Below are 11,627 nucleotides of genomic sequence, written 5' to 3'. Positions count from 1 at the left end.
AAAATTTAATTTTAAGATAACGTTGCTGTATTACTGTTTATCTATTATATATATATAAAGCAAAAGGTAGAGAATGGTGAAACATTCAAAATACCAGAAAATGCCTTTTGTTAATTCAAACATTAAGAATTGAAATTATTAATTAAATGAGGATAATATGGTAAATTCACATTTTTTAATATTAAAAAAATTAAAATTAAAAACAAAATAAGATAATAGGTTCTACTTTTATGGAACATAACTACCCTGTTATCTTTTATTAATTCTAAAAATAAAATAAAATAAAAAAAAGAAAACCAATTGGCACATGCGTGAGCATGTGTTAAGGGGCTAGTTAATGTTAATGTAAGACTTTTCTTTTGAGTTGAAAGTAGGAAAACTTAGACTTTGAATGCTAATTTGTCTATATATAAACCTTCCCCTGCTATTATATTATGTATGAAAATGCCTAGACTTTTGACTTTCCACTTTCCACCCCCATCCCTTCAACACCACACAATTGACAGCAATCAAACTTTGACCTCCTAATAATAATTGAACAAACTACTTCTGTCTTTCTTTTCAAAAACTACTTCCGTCCCTGCACTGCACAATCAAAACAAATTCTGATCAAATAGGAGAGAGAGAATTAAGATGAAGATTGAGGTTGAAGTGATCTCCAAGGAGATTATCAAGCCATCATCTCCAACCCCTGACCATCTTCGCTATTTGCAGCTCTCTTTTCTTGATCAATTAGCTCCCCCAGTCTATAACCCTTTTGTCCTCTTTTATGAATTCAATGGCGAGACACAGCCCAAAATCACTGAAATATCCAGCCATCTCAAAAAGTCCTTGGCCGACGTCTTAACCCTTTTCTACCCGCTAGCCGGTCGAGTCTTCAAACAAAACCATTTTGTTGATTGCAATGATGAGGGCGTTCCCTATGTTGAAGCACAAGTCAAGTGCTCACTTTCTGATTTTCTCAACAATCCAATTCCTGATGAACTCAAGAAGTTCATCCCATTGGAGCTAGACGATATTGCCAATGAACTTGCTCTAGGGGTTCAGCTCAACATATTTGAATGCGGAGGATTTGCTATTGGTCAATGTATTTCTCACAAGATTGCAGATGGATTGTCTCATTTCATGTTCAGTAAAACTTGGGCTGCCACAGCCCTGGGAGATGAACCCCGAATAGAACTTCCAGAGTTTGTTTCAGCAGCCCTCTTCCCTCCAAAGGAGTTCAATATTGGATATGATGCAGGCATTGGCATCACAAAGAACAGAGTAACAAAGAGGTTTGTGTTTGATTCCTCTAAGATAGAGAGTCTCAAAACCAAATATAAAGGGAAGGACAGTTCAGGTTTTAACTCTCGAGTTTTGAGTTTGGAAAACGAAAAAGGACCCTCACGAGTTGAGGCCTTATCTGCTTTCATATGGAGTCGATTTGTGGCCACCACAAAGGATGATGCAGGACATGATGAGAAGCACTACATAGTGCTTCATTCTGTGAACCTGCGACCGAGGTTTGATCCACCACTGCCACAACATTGTTTCGGAAATTTTTACCGTGGTGCCATGACAGCTCCATTCTTATTAAGTAGTGGGGAAGAATGCAATTATGGCGCAGTGATCATGAAGGTGCGAGATGAAATAAACAAGATCAACAATGACTATATCAAAAGACTACAACAGGGCAATGAGCACTTGAGTGTTCTCCAAGAAAGTAGTGATAATGTTATCAGAGGAGAGGTGGATACATTTAGCTTCAGTAGTTTTTGCAGATTTCCTGTGTATGATAATGATTTTGGTTGGGGGAGGCCCGTGTGGGTGAGCTCGCCGCCATTGACATTCAAGAACCTGGTGGTTTTCATGGACACCAAAGAGGCTGATGGAATTGAGGCATACATTAGTTTGGAGGAGGAAGTGATGGCTAAATTTGAATGTGATACCGAGTTCTTGGCTTGTGTTTCTCTAAGTGGTTGCTGAACTGTAAGGAAAATGCGTCTGTTATGGGTGAACTATGATTCTTGTATGAATGTGTGATTTGGTACAAAATTTGAAGGTGATATCTTATCGATAAACATTTCTAATACCACAATTACAACAAATAAAATAAATCATGTTTATTAACTGTTGTAGGGGAAAACCCACAAATAAAAGCAAGTCAAATTTTCCTGCTACTCTGAAAAATAGAAAGTCCAAAGCACAAACACTCATCAACAATTAAAAAAGCCAGCATCAACAATCAAGAGCTCTTGGGGCCCAAGGTGGCTAACTACGCCACATTTTCTTGTGTTATTATAGTGTAAAAAGTGGTCTAAATGCATGGATTGAATTTCTTTAATCTTCTCAGGTACTATGCCCTTTCTTGTTAGCATGGTCTCTAGCTCATCTTTACTTCACACGCAACATATATGCATTTCTGCAAGAAAAACCATGTTGGACTAAAGATACTAATCCTGTATGTATTCTACTGTTTGCTAAAAACGAGACACTTCAACACAGAGACTACACCATCCAATATCACTATCATAATATCACTGGAAAATCCATGCAAGCTAATCCTCAGATTAAGAAAACAAAAAGCTAAAGACTTTAATGATGCTTAAGAAAATGAACAAACATGGTGTGACGTTATGCTCCACAAGTGTCAGATCATGATTCCTGTAATTCAACATGCTTTAAGTTAAACAAAACATAGCATGTTGTCGTGGAAATAATGTCATTCCCATGAGCCAATTATGTTTTTGCTGCAACCATTAGACAACATATAAGTTAATTTTCTAAAATTACCTGTCCCCTTAGCATGCAGTTGCTCTAGCTCTATATAAGTCTCCTTGAAGAGCAACACAAAACCACAGACAATCACAATCACAGCCAAACAAACCCTCATTGTTTTGGTACCAAGTATACTTGAACTTAAGCAGACGATCATGAAGGTTGAAGTTGAAGTAATCTCCAAAGAGATTATCAAACCATCTTCACCAACTCCTGATCACCTTCGCACATACCACCTCTCCTTTCTTGACCAGATATCTCCCCCGGTCCATAATCCTTTGGTCATATTCTATTCCTCAGAGCCCGATACAAAATTCAATATTGTTGACATATCCAATCAGCTCAAGAAATCCCTCTCCGATGTCTTAACTCTATTCTACCCACTAGCCGGACGAGCCCATGGCAACTTGTTCATTGATTGCAATGATGAGGGCATACCATACTTGGAAACTCGAGTTAATTGTCAACTCTCTCACGTCATCCAAAACCCAATTCCAAGTGAACTCAACAAATTCATTCCATTTCAAGTACATGAAGTTGCTGATCTTTCCCTTGGTGTCCAACTCAACATCTTTGACTGTGGTGGCATAGCTCTTGGTGCTTGCGTTTCCCACAAGATTGCAGATGCTTTGTCACTTTTCATGTTCATCAAAAGTTGGGCAGCCATTTCCAGACAAGAAGATGAACATATAGTGTGCCCCCAATTTGTATCAGCCACACTCTTCCCACCAAGAAACATATCCGGGTTTAATCCAAGGACTGGTATCACAAAGCAGAATGTTGTAACAAAGAGATTTATCTTTGATGCTTCAAAGATAGAGGCTCTTAAAGCAAAATATAGTATTGATAATTACAGCCAAAGCTTAGAAAGCTACCAAAAACCCCCTTCTCGTGTGGAAGCTTTGTCAGCCTTCATATGGAGCCGCGTTGTGGCAAGCACTCAAGTGAAGTCAGAACCGGCACCCGAGAGGCTGTATGCCATTGTTCATGCAGTGAACCTACGTACAAGAATTGACCCTCCTCTGCCTGAACACTCATTTGGAAATCTCTACAGAATTGCAATGACAATCCCATCGCTGCAAACAGGGGAGGAGTGCTATGGCCTCGTGAGGCAGGTGAGGGACCAAGTGAGACAAATCGACAAACACTACGTCAGCAAACTGCAGCAGGGCAGTGAGCACTTGGATTTCATCAAACAGAGCTCTGAGAACTGCTTCAAGGGAGAGATGGTGACGCTGAGCTTCACTAGTCTGTGTAGATTTCCTCTGTACGAAGCTGATTTTGGGTGGGGAAAACCCACTTGGGTTGGCTCACCTCCCCTGACTTTCAATAACTTGGTTGTTTTCATGGACGCCAAGTCTGGTGGTGGAATAGAAGCATATATTAACATGAAGGAAGAGGACTTGGCTAAACTTGAAGGTGACAATGAGTTCCTTGCATGTGTTTCTCCACATGGGTTCAAGTGATGTGTGTTATTATCTTGTTGTGTTGTGAATGAGTATATTAATTAGTAGGGAATATGTGAAGTCAAAATAATTGTGACTATAAGGTTTGTTTTAATTTTCATCTCAATTAAAATCTAATATATCTGAATTTGTCAAAATTTGGATAAAATTGTGTGTTCTTTAATAAAGATGTGTAGAATGTAAAATTTCTTTCTTGAGACCTCCGATGTACTTTGATATTTTGTTTAATAGTTAAGAGCAATTATTCCTACATTCGAGGGCATGGTCATTCGAATCCACCTTCCTACAATAATACCTTGTTTTAATATAGTTTAATGTAAGTACTTTGTTGTGATCATTAGTTTATGATATTTTTGGTCGGAATTCGCATGATCATTGGTTTCTTTATATAAATTTAGAGTCCCAATCGCATATGCCACTATCAATACAAACAAAAATTGCATCCAAGTTTTCTCAAAACAAACAAAAATTTCCACCAAGTTGGATTATCTTATTCCACCGAGAAATGCAAAGACCTTATTCAAAAAAAATTTTAAATGGGAAGAAAAAAAAGTGATTATCTGTGAAGGATTCCAACTTTGCATAATTTAATTAGCAAAAGCAAAACAGATCGATCAAAAGTTCTCTAGCAAAGAAGATCAGGATGAAGATTGAAGTTGAAGTAATCACCAAAGAGACAATCAAACCATCTTCTCCAACCCCTCACCATCTCCACCACCACCAGCTCTCCTTTCTGGATCAATTAGCACCCCATGCCTATGTTCCTTTTCTCTACTTCTATGAATTCAATGGCTCCACAAACATCAATCAAATCTCCAACCTCCTCAAGACTTCTCTATCCAAAGTCTTGACCCAATACTACCCTTTTGCTGGGAGAGTCAGAAACAACCTTTTTGTTCACTGCAAAGACCAAGGCATCCCATTTTCTGAAGTTAAAGTCAAAACCCATCTGCTCTCTGATGTCATCACCAACCCCTGCCTCTCTGAGCTCCACAAACTGCTGCCATTCAAGCTGGATGAAGTCACAAAAACAGCCCTTGGTGTCCAGCTCAATGTGTTTGAATGTGGAGGAATTGCTGTTGGGTTATGCATCTCACACAGAATTGCAGACGGCCTCTCATGTTTTACATTTGTGAACAATTGGGCAGCTGCTTCTAATTGTGGACCGGGGAACAAAAATTCTATTGTGGGTCCAGATTTTTCTGCAGCTTCAATTTTCCCACCAAGAAATATGGATGGGTATTTAGGGGTTCCTATCACCAACAAGCATGAGATCAAAACCAAGATGTTTGTGTTTGATGCATCAAAGGTTGAGGCTTTGAGATCAAGATATGAACAGATCATCAAGGTCTCAAAAACCCAGAAACGGCCATCAAAAGTTGAGGCCTTGTCTGCTTTTTTATGGGACATCTTTGTTTTGTCAAGGCCTAGGGAAAGACCTCAAACGTTGTACGCAGTTGTTTATATCATGGATCTTCGTTCCAGGTTCAAGCCACCTCTGCCTCAGCATACTTTTGGAAATTATTACAGGGCTGCCATGGCAACTCCAACTCTGCCTACCGGTGAGAAGCATCATGGATTGGTGAGGCAGGTGATGGAGGAAATTGAGAAGATTGACAATAATTATATGAGGAAATTCCAAGAGGGGTATCAAGAACATCTGGATTTCATGAAGAAAAGAACGGAGAAGGCTGCAAAAGGAGAGCTGGTCACATTGACTTTTTCTAGTGTATGCAAGTTTCCTGTGTACGACGCAGATTTTGGTTGGGGAAGGCCTACATGGGTGAGCATGACTGCTATGCGTATCAGTAATCAAATAGTCTTCATGGACACCAGAAATGGTGATGGAATTGAGTCTTATTTTAGCTTGAAAGAGGAAGACATGGCCAAGTTCGAACATAACAAAGAGTTCACGGCGTTGCTTAGCTCCCCAATTGGTAATGTCAAGGAAAATCCACTTGCACGTCTTTAAATTGAATGAGACTTAGCATCATCATGTGTTTGCTGAATGAGAGTTTCCATTTGATGTTGTAGAATATAATCTCCGTATCAAAGTGAAGTTAATAGTGAAAAAATTTATTAAGAAGGAAGAGAGTTCACCATTATTAAAAGTGAAGTTAACTGTCCACCACAAAGCAATAAAATGGCAATAGAATGACAATAAAAAAGCAATAAAATGGAAATAAACAAGCAGTAAAAAACAAATTTGAATTTCAAAGGCCCAAATAAGTTCCACTTCTCAGACAACTTAAGAAGATGACTATTGCATGCTACTAAGTACAAGCCAACTGCTAGCAATGACTTCACCTACAGCTAATAAATGTCCACCTTCAAAATCCTACCCTTATTAAAAAGACTCAACCAAAGAACATTTGTATAATGTACAACAGCAACTTTTAGAATACTTGGTTCTTCTGGGTTCACCTTTAACATTGGCAAAGAGTTCTTTTAAAATGGAGAAAAGGGAATACAAAATTACATCAATAACAGATACACAACCTATTCACAGTAAATAACCAACTATGTTTTTCAGACTAGAGACCTTATCAGTTTAAGTGAGTTCATTGAAGTCCTCCTGACATATGAAAAGAGAAAGAAAAAAAAAATCTAATTAAGGATCTTTAAAAATTCAATTTCATAAGAATATGAACCAAAACAGGTGAGTAAACCAAATACCCACAACATCAAATTCTTTAAATAGGAGCTTCAACTTGATGGGATGTAGTTGAAGATGTACCATATACTTTTCAAGGCATGTTTATGAATATGACTACAGGAACAGAAAATGTGACATGAGAACAAAGTTACAGCAGAAACTGAAATCTCTTAACACATTTGTTGGCAAAAACTTCTCAAATGGCTAATTTCTATTGAATTTATTGAGTGAAACCATACCTTAATCTAACTGATTGTCCATTTCTTTTAAGGGAGCATATCTATGTAAAACTTAATAGCAACATTTACTTTTCATTGGATGAACAAGCCTGACCTGTAGCCATAACACACACTGTAGGCTCTAATTTTTTAAGGCATTATGGACCAACAAATATATTTCTTTGTTCTATCCATGTATTCTATTTGCAATCTTCCATAAACAGATTCCAAGAATGTTCTCCGAGCAATTTACCAATTAACGCGCAAGAATACAATTAATATCGCCTCTCTTTTGGGTAGCACATCAAATGTCAATCAACAAAATTCATAAAAAAGTTTACGACTTTGAAAAGGAAATGCGTTGAGTTGGATTGAAAATCACAAACCCAACGAAAATAAAGCATTACAGGCAGAACAAGATTGCGAATTTCACCAAGAAAATAAACAGGACAAGGGAAAAGAAAGTCGACCTAATTCAAGGGGAAATTGGTCAAAATAAGAAATATCAAATACGGAATCAGAATAGAGTGCAGATACTGAAAGCGATTAAATGAAATTGGATCTGGTGGAATTAGGATTGGTATGAAAGCACCTGTTGTTGCCTAACGACCCGTTCGCGACGCGAAGCCTGGTCGCTTGCTTTCTGATAGCTTCCATTCGTGACTAAAGGGACAAATCTGCCCAGATGTTGGTTCTCGACAATGGACTTTGTGCGAGAGAGAGAGAGAGAGTGATACAGAGAGAGCGCTGAGAGAGAAGAAAAAGTGAGAAAAAATCGTAAGGCCAATAAGTATATATTTATAGATACTATTCCCAAAATGTCCAGGATGGTGTTTGGAGAAGTGCCTTGATTGTATTTTGTGGTATTTCCCCTTGAAATAACTTGGTTGTTTTCATGGACGCCAAGTCTGGTGGTGGAATAGATAGAAGCATACATTAACATGAAGGAAGAGGACTTGGCTAAACTTGAAGGTGACAATGAGTTGCTTGCATTTGTTTCTCCACATGAGCTCAAGTGAAAGGATGTGTCTGCCTGCCAGTGCCCTACACCTGTTGGTTTTCTTTTGCTTTCTCATTACTAGAGAATATTTCAAGTCAAATTAATTGTGACCATAAGGTTTGTTTTCAATTTTCGTCTCAGTTAAATTTGAATATATCTGAAATTTTCAAAATTTAGAGTATCTCCAATGAATACAACAAAAAATAAAAATGGTATCTCCAATGAAGATGTGTAAGATGTTAATTTTCTTTTTGAGGCCTTCGGGATACTTTGACATCTTATTAAACAATTCACTTCAAATAAGTTTATTGTGTTTAACTATTTAGCTTATTTGATTAAAAATATATATTCAGTTTTGTTAGGGGAGTGATTTTGGATAGACTAATAATCACTTGGTTCTTTCTATACATGATTTTTTTAATCCTCTCAAAATCACTTTTGAACAAATTAGTCGTTTTGGAGTGATTTTGGATAGGTCATGTTAAAATGATAATTTTTATTAAATAAATAAATAAGGTACAAGGAAAAAAAAAAGGATTAATTACACTTTAGTACCCTGTGGTTACACCCTTAAGGCATGTTAGTCCCTATCTTTTTAATTTTTACAATAACATACCCTGAACTTTTAAATTTGTTACAATGTGATTTCGCTGTTAGGATTCAGTCAGATATCTCCGTTAGTTGCTTACATGGCACTGTAGATCCCGCATTTTTTAATTTTTGTTAATTTTAAATTAATTAAAATACGAAAAAAAATATTAAAAGCAAAAAAAATTAAAAAATTTAAAAAAAAATCTCTCTCTCTCTCTCTCTGTGCATCTCTCTCCTGCATTCCCCCATGACCACCACCCTCCAACCACCACGAACCCAAAACCCACAGAACCCATCCTCCCTGTGATTTTCTTCTCCTCCCCACGGGTTGATTTTCTTCTTCCCCCCACCCTTTGTGATTTCTTCTCCCTCCTTCCCGTACGATTTTCTTCTTGCTTCACCTCCTGCGATTTTCTTCAGGTATGAGAACCACCGGCCGCCGCGTTGTTGTACAGACTCAGGGTGGCGCTCTATTTTCATCAGGGTCTAAGATACCAACCTCTTAAGCTTCCTTTGTTTCCTCTTCAATTCCAAAACCCAATCAACTATCTTCATCCAAAGCCCACATTTTTCGTCCTCGGAGGAACTCACTTAATGGTTTCAGCCAAGAAAAGACCACCCATTGAAGGTGTAAATAAAGAGCTAAATTCGATCGCTAACCAGAATTCGAGGGGATTGCAAATTTTCTATAAAAGCTGGATGCCAAAACAAGGTGTTCCAATTAAAGGTGTTTTGTGTTTTTGTCATGGGTATGGTGATACTGCATTTTCTTTTTTTCTATGTTCCTGATTTTAGAAGGTATAGTTCACTTGATATTTGGATTTTCAAGTATAGCCAAGTGAATTGCTGCATCGGGTTCTCCAGCGATTCTAGGGTTAAGTGTGTGGATTGAGCTTGATTTGTGAAATCTATAACTTATGTTGAAATTAAAGCGTAAGGCTGTGAAGGAACATTGTGCGATGCAAGTCTGACCCCTATAATCAAATTGAGAGAGAGAGAGAGAGAGAGAGAGAGAGAGAGAGAATCGCAGGGGTGGAGGGAGAAGAAAATCGCAGGGGTGGATGGGTTCTGGGTTCATAGCTAAGAAGCACGGATACGCACGGAGACACGATACGCAAAGGATACGCTGAGATACGCACGGGATACGTATCCGAGTTAACGGATACGGTCAATCACAAAGGGATACGTGTATCTATTACGTATCCCAATTTGAAGATACGATTTAGGAAATAATTTCGGAAAAAAATAGAATTTGACACAACTAGGAAGTCCTGAACAACACGCGATACTTGTTTTGTTTTGGAACTTTGAAGATTTTTTCCTAATTCCGACAGATCTTCATCTTCTTTATATAAATATATGGGCATAACCATACCACCACCCATCAATTCATCTTCTTCTTCTTCTTCATCTTCTTCACCAAAAAATAAAAGAAGCCTGGTTCTTCAATTTGTCTTCATCTGGTGGTCGTGGTTCAATATAAAATCTGCTCTTTCTGTGTTTTTGGAGGCCGTTGTCGGTATGTTCGCCTCTGCCTCTCTCTCTCTCTCTCTAGTGTTCTTTGGTCCAGCTTTGTATTTTGCCCTTATGCACATATATACTAAGAAGCACGGACACGGATACGGATACGGCGATACGATACAACACGACACGGGAATACGGCAAATCTCCAAAAACTAGGATACGATACGTCATGGATACGGTAATTAAAAATTTATATTAAAATATAATAATAACAATATATATAATTTAAAACATATTTTAATTAACATAAAAATTCAAATTCATCAATCAAATTCAAATTTAAACTCTAGAAAAATAAAAAAAAACAAAACAAAAGTTTCAATCAACTACAATATTTGTAATGTCTTCTCCAGTAAATAAAGCAACCTCTAATGATGGTTCATCTAGAGAAAGGTTAGCAATTTCAAGCATCCCAACACCTTCTTCACCCAAGTTATCAAATCCACCTCCTCCAATATCCCACATTTGAGTAACACCTTCTTTGTAGCTTGGGCTCTTCCTTGATAAAAGACGAAGATTATTATGCACAAATACCAAGTCTTCAGCTCTTTGGGGTGTTAACTTATTTCTTCTTAAAGAGTGAATGAAACTATATGTACTCCAATTTCTTTCACAACACGAGGAGGAACAAGGTTGTCCAAGTAGCTTCAAAGCTATGGATTGGAGATTTGGTGTTGAAGATCCATGAACAATCCACCACACCATTGGTTCCATGTGAAACCTATCATTCATAGCATCAATAGCTCCAAAGTCATCTAAGCACATTGAAAAAGAGGCATACTCCACATTGATATTTCTTCTAGCCCGGTCATCTGAAAAGCATCTTGGTGCCGAGATTACCGTATCCATGACGTATTGTATCCTAGTTTTTTGAGATTTGCCGTATCCTCGTGTCATGTCATATCGTATCGCTGTATCCATATCCGTGTCCATGCTTCTTAGGTTCATAGAGGCTGGGGTTTTGGGTTCTGCATTCTTGGGTTGTGGCTTCGTGGTGGTCATGGGGGAATTGCTGGGGGTGGAGGGAGAAGAAAATTGCAAGGGTTGATGGGTTCTGGGTTCATTGGGTCTGGGGTTTTAGGTTCTGGGTTCTTGGGTTGTGGTTACATGGTGGTCATGGGGGAATCGCAGGGGGTGGAGGGAGAAGAAAATCGCATGGGTGGATGGGTTCTGGGTTCATAGGGGCTGGGGTTCTGGGTTGTGGTTCTCTGGTTGTGGGTTCGTGGTGGTCATAGGGAATCGCAGGGGGTGGAGGGAAAAGAAAATTGCAGGGGTGAATGGGTTTTAGGTTCATGGGGGCTGGGGTTCTAGGTTCATGCTGGTCATGGGGGAATGCAGTGAGAAGGGGAGAGAGAAAGAGAGAGAGAGAGAGAGAGAGAGAGAGAGAGAGAGAGAGAGAGAGAGAGAGAGAT

The 11,627-nt window shown here is 38.4% G+C and overlaps 2 protein-coding genes and 1 long non-coding RNA gene across 3 annotated transcripts; 2 read left to right on the top strand and 1 right to left on the bottom strand.

The window, feature by feature from the left end:
• On the top strand, positions 255–6,312 carry LOC109946873. The gene is made up of 4 exons (XM_020556010.1): positions 255–1,960; positions 2,336–2,361; positions 2,910–4,202; positions 4,822–6,312. The coding sequence occupies exons 1-4, from the start codon at positions 634–636 to the stop codon at positions 6,196–6,198; spliced, it is 4,023 nt and encodes a 1,340-aa protein (XP_020411599.1). The 5' UTR covers positions 255–633; the 3' UTR covers positions 6,199–6,312.
• On the top strand, positions 2,831–4,478 carry LOC109950432 (vinorine synthase-like). Its single transcript, XM_020569084.1, has one exon. It carries the CDS (start codon positions 2,916–2,918, stop codon positions 4,224–4,226), a length of 1,311 nt encoding a protein of 436 aa, XP_020424673.1. The 5' UTR covers positions 2,831–2,915; the 3' UTR covers positions 4,227–4,478.
• On the bottom strand, positions 6,417–8,185 carry LOC109950435. Its single transcript, XR_002272624.1, has 2 exons — positions 6,907–8,185; positions 6,417–6,801 (listed from the first exon to the last, which is right to left on the bottom strand). It is a non-coding gene; the product is annotated as an uncharacterized LOC109950435 (long non-coding RNA).

The sequence above is a fragment of the Prunus persica genome, chromosome G1 (genome assembly GCF_000346465.2).
Source record: "Prunus persica cultivar Lovell chromosome G1, Prunus_persica_NCBIv2, whole genome shotgun sequence".
In the NCBI taxonomy this organism is placed as follows: Eukaryota; Viridiplantae; Streptophyta; class Magnoliopsida; order Rosales; family Rosaceae; genus Prunus; species Prunus persica.
Note: the sequence above shows the minus strand (reverse complement) of the source record. Positions and strands in the feature narration are given on the sequence as shown.

Bases quoted from the DNA above. Each gene is read 5' to 3' on its own strand.
- LOC109946873 (XM_020556010.1), top strand. From the start codon at position 634: ATGAAGATTGAGGTTGAAGTGATCTCCAAGGAGATTATCAAGCCATCA. The intron at 2,362-2,909 runs GTCTCTAGCTCA...GAACTTAAGCAG, and splicing joins TGCCCTTTCTTGTTAGCATG to ACGATCATGAAGGTTGAAGT. The intron at 4,203-4,821 runs GTTTCTCCACAT...TAATTTAATTAG, and splicing joins ACAATGAGTTCCTTGCATGT to CAAAAGCAAAACAGATCGAT.
- LOC109950432 (XM_020569084.1), top strand. From the start codon at position 2,916: ATGAAGGTTGAAGTTGAAGTAATCTCCAAAGAGATTATCAAACCATCT.